A 12,079-nucleotide genomic window follows, 5' to 3' on the forward strand; every position below is an offset into this window, starting at 1 on the left:
GCCCAGGGAAGTGGTTGAATCACCATCCCGGAGATATTTCAAAGATGTGTAGATGTGGTGCTTAAGGACATGGTTTAGTGGTGGACTTGGCAGTGCTAGGTTTACAGTTGGGCTCAACAATCTTAAAGGTCTTTTCCAACCTAAATGATTCTATGATCTCACACTCTTATCTGTGCTTTTCTAGCTAAATAACCAACTATATTTTGTAATAAAGGAAGTAAATTTTAAGCAACTGTAAAGGAGAACCCATGCTTTGGGGTTTGTAGTATGCTTAGTAGTGCTTCTGTATTTTTTTTAATAATGATGAATTAATTTTATATGCAGTAGAAAGAGTAAATTTGAGATGGGCAAGTTTCTACTTGATGCTAAATTTGAGTTCAGTTTTGCTTTTTTCATACTCAACCAAAGTAAAGCTTTCAAAAGAAGTGAGGTGAACACTCCCCCACCCCCAAACAGTCCCCTAATCATTTTCAGGTTCTCTATTAGTTTTTTAAAATTCTTCTTCAGTTTCTTTCTTGTATTAAAATTGTTTATTGCTATCTTAAGAAATGGTACTGACATGCTAATTTCAATGCTGCAGTCACCGACATTAAGTGTATTTGCCCAAGATAAAGTGAACAAATATTTTTTTCAGTGTATCTCCAGTTTTTGTATGTAGAGGGAAGAAGCTCTTTGCCACTTACGGTTTTGGAGGTAGCCATGGCAGGGCTCATTAATGAAATACCAGGATATCAGAAATCTTGGTAACTCCTATTTTTCTCTCAGGAATAATAGGAAAAAGGGCCTCACAAATTCAGATTTTAACAATGTTACTTCCTGTCTTGAGGGGATGTATTTTGGTGCTGAATTACAGACTTTCTTTTAGTTTAATTAAATGATTGCACTGCTCAAGGGTTTCTTTGTTTTTCCTTTTCTGCAGCTACAGCCTAGTCAAAAGATCCTTCCTGATAATGTGAATTCTTACCAACTTACCCTTAAATTTCTAATTGGGTTACAGTTTTCCTAAAATATCACTAGGATGTAAAAATAGCAGAGTAGGCTAGTTGGTCCAGCATTTTGGTTTCAGCAATTACTTTTATTACATCTTTGAAACAAAAAAACTTAATATAGATGTTTTTGAAAATCTTTTCTCGGAGGAGGAATTTTTTAGTCTCCAAACTTTAAAGGTAGTACTGGATTCTTTCGAGCCCTGTATTTTTGTTATGGATACTTATGCCCTTAAAATCCTTCAGAGCAAAAGCTAGCTTCGGAAGACCTTTCTTCAGTTTCATATATTTACACAGAGAAGAATGTGTCCTTCGTTTATCTTGGTCCCTGGAGGGTCTATGATCTGGATTCTGATGCCCAGAATGTGAGGGAGAGATAACTCGGTAAATCCTTCAGTCCACTTCCCACCTTTGTCCTGAGGAAGTAAAGCAAAAAGCAGACAGTCATGGTCTCTGCAATTGAGTATGTCAGTAAATTTTCCATATAGAAATTATTGCTGAATTCAGTAACGCTTTCAGAACATTTAAATAAATCCTTCTTAAACCCTACAGGATACTTTTTTATGGCATCTCAGGGCAAAAAACTCATATCCTTCCGTAGTTTATTCTTCATTAAATGTGTCTCTTTTTGCAGGACTCGGGTTCTTGAGAAGTATATTAATTCAAATCCCATGAGATAAATCTCAGAGGGATTCAGAAATGAGTTGCTATCAAATGGGCTTTAAATAATCAAATTTGTAAGAAGAAAAGGGTTCTTGATCCCAAGTGATTGAGTCTCCCAATTAAATGAACTGCTCAGATTTTAGTGATTTTCATTGTTGCTTATGGTTAGCATGAGCAACACTTTTGCTCAGTAGTGTCTGAACAATAGGAACGGTGAATTGGAATTATCTTGTGTAGCGTCCATAATAAAATCAAATAAACACCTGGGAAGAGAAGCAAGACTGCACTCGAAAAACTGTTGTGTGATATTTTTAGTTTTTTTTTTAAATAGAAATTAATAACTTAATTATCAGAGCTCTTCTGTTGCTGTTCCTTACAGTGACTGTGTGGCTTTAAATACATGCTGTGTTAGGTTGAAGGTAGAACTGGAAAATACTGTGTAAATCTTCCTTTTCCTTGACTGCATGCAGTAGGTTTTGATACTGATACCTTGTAAAGACCTCTGCATCCAGACGGATGCTTGATATTACAGTTATTTCCAATCTCATAAATGAACTTTGCTAGCCATCGAGAAACCTGCTTTTTCTTTTCATGAGACTTCACGTATCTGTGGTGTTAAATGCTGGAACAGTTTTCTGTTCAACAAGTAGTGTTGCGAGACTACAGTCCTTTTGTGTTGCAAAGTGAATTCTTAAGGGCTTAATGGGAGAATTTATGATCTAGAGGAGATGGGGAACACCTCAAACAAAATGGAGCGGAAAACATTATCTTCTAGTAATCTATAGACCTAAGAATTACAGCATCAAGAATTCTAGAAAGTGTGTTGTTCTACAGTACTGTCAGCTGGTCTGGGAACAGAATAAACAGGGCTTGTATTAAAAAATTGTCCTCGTATGCAAATTCAGTTATATTGTATTCTATACTAGTAGGAAATACTAATTTGTGTATCAACTTTTGAAATTTATCAGTTCTGTTCATATAGTAATGATAAAATAATATTTTCTTCTGAAAGGAGTCAAAGATACAGGAGTAAAATGAAAAGGAGGGCAAGGAACAAATGTTAGCATTTTGGATTACAAGCTAAAGTGTAGGTCAGTAAGGAAGAACACAGAGCAGCTGTAATTACTTTTTGAGGAGATTCCAAAGTCCTATTACTAATTTTTAATCCAGGGTCGTTATAGGGTGTGTTAAAAAATAGTACAGAATTATGGCTTAGGCTTTCTTCCTTAACAATATCTGCAACTTAGATGGAAGTCACATAAGCATTCTGATGTTTGAAGGTAGAAAACCCACATTTCTTTGACACAGGTCATACTGAGAAGTGTTTGTACGTGATTGCTTGAGGGACTAACGGAGTTGTGTTAGAACCTAAAAGCTTGGGTGTTTTCACCTGAATAGTATTTAGTATCACTGATCCACGTGTCGAATGAAGAACTTTGTTTGACTTTCAAAGTCTTTGGTGAGGAATAGGGTTTTCTCTGATTATTATAAAACAAAAACACTTTACAAACAAACAAACACATAATGACAGAGGATAGAATGTGACATTGGAATTTTTGCATTTTCAAAGTGGAACTGTATTTCAAATTTTTTTTTTTTCAGGAGCATGCCAAAGATGAGACGTGAGATAAATAACATGCTTAGGTAAATGTTCCCAGTCCAAGTAATTAGAATATTAGTTTATTAAACTATGGGGATTACAGAGCATTTTAATAAATATTAAAGAGCATGAAACTCTTGTACACGGGAGGGTTGATGTGGTGTGTGTCCTAGAAAAAAAATGACAAAAATGGAAATACTTCTAATTACCATTAAGTGGAAATTGAAATTATAAGCAGAAATTTTAAAGAATTAAGGTTGGAGATTGTTATGGATGGACAAAAGTAAGCATAGGTCTCTGTTGTGACAGGTATAAATGACTACTGTAAACTAACAGAAACCAGCGAGGAGAAATGTCTGCATTGTTTTGCTGAAGGTAGCTTAGTTGTGTTCCTCAAAAGTAGTAATTTTTCCACTTACATGTTATTTAAACACTACTTCCAGGTAAACTGGCAAGTTGTTGGGAGGAAAATAATCAAACCTGAGAGACTAGCACTTAGTGTTTAGTCTCCATTATCTTCACTGCTTCTGGTACAGTTCTCACTAATTTCTTACTCGTATGTGATGTGGTAAGAGTGAAAACTAAGTAATTACAAGCACTGATCCAGACTTGAGGAGAATATGGAAGGATGCTCTTTAGCCGAAGAGAAAATGACAGGACAAGAGGCAGTGGGCACAAACTGCTGAAACAAAGGAGGTTTTGCCTGAACGTAAGGAAGTACTTCACTGTGAAGGTGACTGAGCGCTGGCACAGGCTGCTCGGAGAGGCTCTGGAGTCTCCAACCTTGGAGATGCTCAGAAGTTGCCTGGACATGGTCCTGGGCAGCTGGCTCTAGGTGGCCCTGCTTAAGCACGGGGGTTGGACAAGATGATCCCCAGAGGTCCCTTCCAACCTCAACCATGCTATGAAATAAAAACTGCTTTATGCACTGACAACTTGGGGGATTAGTTGTATTTATCATATGGGGAGAACTCATGGTCATTGGAGAATGTTAAACTTGGACAAAGGTATACATTAATGACCTTGGTAACGCAAAAGTATCCCTCTCCAGAAAAATAAGAACTGAAATTCAATAAGGACAAACTTAAGTTCAGAGATAAATGTTGGGTTGAAGAATTTAAGTAGCATATCTAGTCAAGAATGAAAACAGTTATGTAGGCTACTTGACAAATGGATTTTTTTCAGCATAACTTTTCAGACGTAATGTTGTGAAAAGCATATGCAGACAAAAAAGCCAAAGTTTCCTTTTTTGGTCTTAAAGAGGCTGTGAGCATCTGTTTAATGTTGGGGTTCTGATACTGGACATATGCTTGTGCCCTGCCCCTGTTTTCAGCTTTCTAGCTGAGGCTAATTCCTGTTGTCTTAAGGAAGGAGGAACCATTTTCAGATAAAGAATAGATACTGCTGGTGAAGAAATACTATGAAATTTCTACAGTCAAAGCTTTCCAAAATTACTGCAGCCCTGTATGAAAGCGCAGCAAAGCTGTGCTTCCTGGCGGAGTCAGGTCGTAAGGACAGTAGTATGCAGTAGTCTGAGTTGTCAGGACGCCGCCGAGTTTCCAGGCTGTTTTTCACAAATGGTGTTACAAAGACCCTCAGCAGTGTCCAGATGATGTTTGTATCTATCCCTCTCAAATACAGGAAATGCCATCATTTGTATTTTGCAGAAAAACTGTTCTGACAGCAGCTGTAATTTCTAATGTATCTGTAGATATTCTCCGATATTGACTGGAAGCCTTGGATATGATACAAGGTACTTGTCAGCATATATGACAGTTCATCAAAGTGTATCGAGAGCGAGAGAAAAAGTGATGATTGAACCTCAAATCATAGGTTATCTTGGCTTTATTTCCAAGCCTCCCATTAGAGTTGAGAGTCCAATTTCAAGCTCTTTCTTTAGGATATATATTGGAGGGGGGGGGAAGGACCATCGGTTATGTTTCCTCAGTCATTGTTGAAAATGTTGGTGATAGATTCCATTTTGTTAGAAAAAGGTTGTAATACTTTCATCTTTTTAGTCAAACCTTCACACTCCACCCCACCCATCCTCCAAATAAATAAAGATCTACCTGACCTGCAGCTTTTCATCAGATTATGGCAAAGCTGTGTTGAATAGGAGTGATGTTATGTTGTGGTTTAACCGCAGCTGGCAACTAAGCACCCCATAGCTGCTCACTCACTCCCCCCACAGTGGGATGGGGGAGAGAAACGGAAGGGTAAAAGTGAGAAAACTCATGGGCTGAGATAAAAACAGTTTAATAGGTAAAGCAAAAGCCGCACACACAAGCAAAGCAAAACAAGGAATTCCTTCACTACTTCCCATCGGCAGGCAGGTGTTCAGCCATCTCCAGGAAAGCAGGGCTCCATCACACTTAACGGTGACTTGGGAAGACAAATGCCATCACTCCGAACATCCCCCCCCTTCCTTCTTCCCCCAGCCTTATATGCTGAGTATGACATCATATGGTATGGAATACCCCATTGGCCAGCTGGGCCAGCCGTCCTGGCCACACTCCCTCCCAGCTTCTTGTGCACCTGGCAGAGCATGGGAAGCTGAAAAGTCCTTGACCAGTGTAAGCACTGCTCAGCAACAACTAAAACATTACTGTGTTACCAACATTATTCTCATAATTCAAAACATAGCACTATACCACTTAATAGGAAGAAAATCAACTCCATCCCAGCCGAAACCAGGACGTGTTAAAATACACTTTTTGGCAAGATGTGGAAGATGTATACCTTCTGGTCCCTTTTCTGGTCCCTCTTGAGCAGTGGGGTTGGACAAGGTGACATCCAGAGGTCCCTTCCAACTTCAAGCATTCTGTCATTCTGTTACTTATGGATGACTACTTGTGGTTTTGTTGGTTTTTTTCCTCCATTCTTGTTTTGGTATTGCATCTTTCCCTTTGTTTGTTACCCTTTGGCATCACCATGGCCCAGGATTTATACAGTGATGTTACTTGCTTCCATGAAGGAATGATTTTGGGGGGGGGAAGAAGGGGGAAGGGGGTTTCCTCAAGCTTTGAACTGTCGAAAGAAGTCGTCTTTCCAAAACCAAAGAGTAATGCAAAGTGCTTCAGTTTTGCAAGGATCCGTAGTTCTAATATAAGTAGGGAAAAGCTACATTTATAATAACCATTTGAGAAATCTCACCTCTGAATAGAAACGGGGATGTAAATTTTTAGGACTTTTGTTTCTAAAGAGGAGATGTGAGCATTACAATGGGGCTGTAATGTAGCTTCTGCAAAATATGTCCTCATTATTGTAAAGGATACTTGACTAATTTGTTTCACTGGGCTTATATGATTCCATTTCTGTTGTCTATTCTTCCTCATACCATGTTTCATGACGCTAAGAGCCAGATGAGCTTTATAAAGAAAAAAAGTTACAATTCGGTAGCAGAAGCAAGTTGCTATCACGCTGGCTTTTGTGACCTCTCTGCTTCAGCAATGAATCTTGAGAGCTTGATGAGAAGTGAGCAGTGACAGAAGGCTGAAAGACAGAAGGCTGTGTGATGGGCTCAGCCACTAGTCTTAGGGCTGCCTCGGAGCTGTTCTGTGTCAGGGCAGAGCAGCTTGAGGAGCTCTAATATGTGCTGCCGGTTTGAATCCGGAAGCAATGCCCCAGGTCTCGAAAGTCTTGGGCAGTGTTAAAATGCTGATTGCTGAGCAATCCCATTAGAAGTGTCTCCAGTAGATGTGCTGTCAGTAATAGCTTCCCCAGTTTGAATTCACTGGACAGAACAACAGAAACACAGTGCTCACTGGATAGAGGATAGAGCAGTTTCGTGTTGGTCCCATGTGCTTTGGTGAATACTGTAACACAGTTGTACAGATCGGCATGCTGGCCTGTGCTACTGAACTGTTGCAGTCACGCCTGAAAAAGGCGTGTATCTTCTAACAGGGAGGGTAGGAGAAAAGCTCTAGCTACCAGAGTTCTGCAATTTAAAGACAATTGTTGTGGCTAAGGAAACCCAAATCTTAGCTACTGCTGCTTAGGCAAGTTTTAGCAGTTTTCACCAAAAAGTGTTTTGGTTTTTTTCCTCGAGAAAATTTAACCTCATGAACGAACTTTCATCATACATGACAGGAGAGATCTCCTCTTTCTTACAAAAGAAAAAAATCTAAGAGGAATAGGTAGAAGCAGTCTGCACTACTAGAAGGCTCTGATAGTATTAGTACTTTTCTGTGGTTTGCTCCAGTTCCGTTTTTTCTTCATCTCTGGGACTCTTTTTTTCAACCATATCAGCACGTAATAGATTAGGTATATGAGGTTTCATTTATGGAAGAAAGAGAGGACTGGGGAAGGGTACCTCCTTTTGTGGCATCTAGGAGTGTGTCCAGAAACTATTTCATTGGGTCTGAGCTAGGCTGAAGTTCAAATATGTGTGCCAAAAAAATTAGTGCAAAACTCTTGAAATGAGATCGTAGCTCTTGATTTTTTGCTGGAGGCTGGGGACTAATACAAGGTTACTGTTGTGGTTTAACCTGGCAGGCAAGCCAAATACCACGCAGCCACTCACTCACTTCCCCCTCCCCAGTGGGATGGGGAGAGATTCGGAAGGGTAAGAGTGAGAAAAACTCGTGAGTTGAGATAAAGACAGTTTAATAAAACAGAAAAGGGAGAATAATAATAATAATGATAATACATACAAAATAAGTGATGCACAATGCGATTGCTCACCACCCGCGCTGACCGATAACCAGGTAGCGATCGGTACTTCCTGGATCACGCCTACCATTCATATACTGAGCATGACGTCACATGGTATGGAATACTCCATTGGCCAGCTGAGCTGGCTGTCCTGATTATGTTCCGTCCCATCTTGTGTACCTAGCTCAGTCAGTAGGCATGGGAGCTGTCCTTGGACTAGGAGGGTACTTAGCAACAACTGAAAACATCAGTGTGTTATCAACATTCTCCTCATACTAAATCCAAAACACAGCACTAGGAAGAAATTTAACCCTATCCCAGCTGAAACCAGGACAGTTATGTACTTCGTGTTGAGAGCAAGTGTTTGCATAATGTATATTCTACAGGAGGAACAAAGTCTCTTTGTGATGGAGTGTGAAGTGTTTCTTAATTACATCCTTATTTCATTCTTCTAGGCTTCATAAGAACTCAGATTCTTTCCAACTGACTCATTCATTTGAACTCTTCTATGCATCATCTTACCATTTAAAGGCCTTTACTTGGTAACAGTCTCTGTATTACTGTATGAGTCTCTCTTCTAATAGATCTGACTCCTCAGTTGCAAAATAACACACTCTGGAGTTCTCTGCAAGAGTCCCCTTTCCTCTGATGGCCATTTTTAGTGTAATTTCGAGCTGTTACAAGCTCTAAGCAGCCTATCAGTAGTTAACTGATACGTACCTTGTAGAGAATGATGAGTTTTAATAATTCAAGATAAGAATTTTCTATTATATCTGGGAAGAAATTTTAATTATTTCCAGAATATACTGAACTGCTTGGTGCTTACATTCAACTATGCATGTGGAGTGTTTTCTTCGGCAGCTTTTTAGTTTTGGACTTGTGGCCTGTTTTGAATTTTGTCATGTTGAAACTTGCAGCTTTTTGCTACTGCAGAAGTTGCTTCCTGGAATACTATTATTAAAGAAAATGCTATGTATTAATAAAATGTATACTCAAAAATTATGTATTTTGACTTTCGTGTCTTCACAGAACCATTCTCATGATCATTTACTAGACACTAGTGACTCAAGAAAACAGCAAGCTAATCAGCACAACTACCGTACAAGATACGCAGTAGAAGAAACTGCAAGGCCTGCTGAAGAGTTAGAAAATGGGCACAGTTCCTCAGATGTAAGATCCTTATTCATGAGGCAAACTTACATTATATATTCCATTTCTAGTCGTTAAGCTCCTTCTTCAGCTAATAAAACATTGTTTCTAGTGGAAGCTCAGGTTATGTTTTTCATTGTGCGTTCTCTTCACCTCTTTTAAAAATTGATGTTGAATTAGGTTTTCACATGCTGTTGTAAGTGTTTACACGTTTTGACTAGAAAGTAATTGACAAAAGGGAGAAATGCTCATTGGTAAGGGCATTTTGCAAAGTAGATGTGTGCAATGTTAAATCTTCCCTATATTTGTGAGCTTAATCAGTATGGCCCATGTGGCCTATCAGTATGGTCACTGACTCTAAGTGGCCCTGCTTGAACCGGGAGATTGGCAATACGATCTCCAGAGATCCCTTCCAGCCTCAACCATTATGTGCTTCTGTGGCTGCAGTGGAGAAATGAGTAATAAGAGTGCATAAGGTTCGTACTGGGGTTGTTTGATATTAATTGAAAAGATGAGGAAATACTACATTAAAAAGGGCTGGAAATAATTTTCAAAAAGGTAAGCTAGCCTTGTTAAATGGAGACTGAGAAGCACTCAGGTCTCCACTGGCTATATGTTAAAAAAAATTTGCTCTACTCTGTGCATCTCTCCAGGCATAGATATTTTCTTACTTCTTTGCATTTAATTAAGTCCATTAAAGTAAGTAAGTATCTGCAAACTAAAATGCCTTTTTAACAACGTAAAGCTTTTTATAATGCTGTAAGTTTATAACACGTATAAAGCCTAGAAGAGTCTTAGTCATATTGTCAGGTATTAAAACTTAAATTTTGAGTTCCAAAGAAAATGCTTTCTTTTTCCCTGCCTACCCTCCCCCGCCATTAGGAAGGGGAAGTAGTTGTTGCCAGTGGTGGAACATCAGAAGATGACGAAAGAGCATGGCACAGTGATGGCAGTTCTAGGTAAGTGACAGTATACCTTACAGAGAGGAGTCCTGCTGATAAATTTTAAATAATCGTCTCTATAAACAGTTAATTAGTAATAACTAAAACTTTTGCATGTTTAGAAGAAAAGATGGAAAAGAACTCAAAACTTTCAGGATTTCATTTTCAGCTATATTACTAACCAAAATTCAGGGAAGGTTTCATCCTTATTTGCCAGAAGCAGAATTGGTTCCGATTGGTTTTGCAGGAGGGTTATTTGCAGGCACGCGCATGCTTCAGGCATGTGGTAGCAGTTTCCTGTAAGTGTCAGTCTGAGCTGTGTGACTGCCTCTGCTGACCCTTCGTTTGAACTTAGAGAGCAAAGATTGAGGTAGCTTCAACCCATCCGTTGATTCCTCTTTAGCAGATTTTTTTTTGTTAACTTTTGTTCAATGCTATTCGAAACCAGAAGCCCTGAGAACAATATCCAGACTTTAACGTGTTATCTTGAATTGACAAGTGAACAGTGGATTCACTTCTAGTGATGCTACGAGTTAACCTTCTTAGAAGACTGAATGATCTCAAGGCTTTTGGTTTACTACCTTTTAAATTGTAGATAGAATATAGGGTTTTAGGCGCTGGTTTTAACGATTGAAGTATTGTAATTATCTAGACTGTTAACTATAATCTTGTATTGGGTTGTATTCTATAATCCAATGCACTCTGGGTTGTTTTTTAACTTTTGTTTTTTAATTTTTTTTTTCTTTGGTATATCATGTGTAGTGACTACTCTAGTGATTATTCTGACTGGACAGCAGATGCAGGAATCAATCTGCAACCACCAAAGAAAATTCCTAAAATTAAAACAAAGAAAGCAGAAAGTAGTTCAGAGGATGAAGAAGGACCTGAAAAACAAAAGAAGCAAATTAAAAAGGAAAGGAAAAAAGGGATTGAGGAGAAAGATGGACCATCAACATCACCAAAGAAGAGGAAACCCAAAGAGAGAAAACAAAAGGTTAGATGCTCTTTGTATATTACAGGATGGTCACTCCTATTGTCTTAGAAAGAATTAGATTAATGATTCAGTTATGTATACAACTTAATATTGTCTAATTTGAAAACACATCATGACTTTTACTAGTAATAAATGATAATTACTGACTCTTGAAAGTCAAATGATAGATTGCTATAATGATACACTTTCTAAATATGATGCGTTTTACTTAAGGAACACCTTTAATGTCCTTAACACCATCTTTTCTCAGACCAGAAACTTCCTTTCTGTGGATTTGTTGAGTATTGGTATAACATGTGCCTGTATTTTTTCAGCTGTACTGACTGTGTTCCCGCTTAATTGCTATTTGTTTTAGGTCTGCACAATCATGTCATTTTTTTCTGTCAATTCCATGATGCATGATATTTGCATTGTGCTTGCCACTGTACTTCCAGCAAGGGGAGTTTCACTTGATCCAGGGTTTTGGTTTTGTCTGTTTGTGTTTTGTTTGCTTCTTCATATAACCATGCCATTCCAGTTTAGATCAGTACATGGAAAATTTCAGTGACTTTTGTTATTTTCAGTGTGTTGTGGGTTTGGGGGGGGTTGTTTTGTTTTTAATTAAGTGTTAGATCAGAAGACTTGGGTTCTTAATTCTTTCTTCGCAGATACCAGAAGCGATCTATCTGGTTGATGCTAATTGCTATCATAAGCTCATAGCTTCTATTTTTGCGATACCCAAGGAAACCAACTTTATCATCTAAGTAATTAAATAACTGTATTTTGTTTATTTATAAGATTAGGAGTCCTCAGCATTCCTTAAGATCATTATTTCAGCATTTTGGCCCTTTTTAGAAGGTAGACTGACAAAACAGCCGTTTTACTATGCAGGTTGGCATTGTATCAGCTTTACTGTGAATCTTCGTAAGTGATTGATGTGAATCTTTACTGTGAATCATGTAAGATATGCGGGATGTTAGGTGGTCGTCTTTATTCTTTGATGAGGTTACTTTTTGCTTATTGTACACAGTCGTTGGCTGTATTGTCAATACTAATAGTATCTTGGTATTTACGCAGTCTGAAACCAGAAGAAGGTATGAGATCAGGAAAATAG

At 38.4% G+C, this 12,079-nt stretch overlaps 1 protein-coding gene across 1 annotated transcript in view; it reads left to right on the forward strand.

Moving 5' to 3' along the window:
- Positions 1-8,931: 8,931 nt before the first annotated feature.
- The window catches only part of LOC104077112 (PH-interacting protein-like), a gene marked incomplete at both ends in the record, with an annotated part of 28,187 nt that continues 25,039 nt past the window's right edge, over positions 8,932-12,079 (forward strand). The window contains 3 exons of the mRNA XM_009578228.1: positions 8,932-9,072; positions 9,934-10,010; positions 10,755-10,986. Coding sequence (XP_009576523.1) covers positions 8,932-9,072; positions 9,934-10,010; positions 10,755-10,986 — 450 coding nt within the window. The remainder of the gene's footprint in view (positions 9,073-9,933; positions 10,011-10,754; positions 10,987-12,079) is intronic.

The sequence above is a fragment of the Fulmarus glacialis genome, unplaced genomic scaffold (assembly GCF_000690835.1).
Source record: "Fulmarus glacialis isolate BGI_N327 unplaced genomic scaffold, ASM69083v1 scaffold8035, whole genome shotgun sequence".
In the NCBI taxonomy this organism is placed as follows: Eukaryota; Metazoa; Chordata; class Aves; order Procellariiformes; family Procellariidae; genus Fulmarus; species Fulmarus glacialis.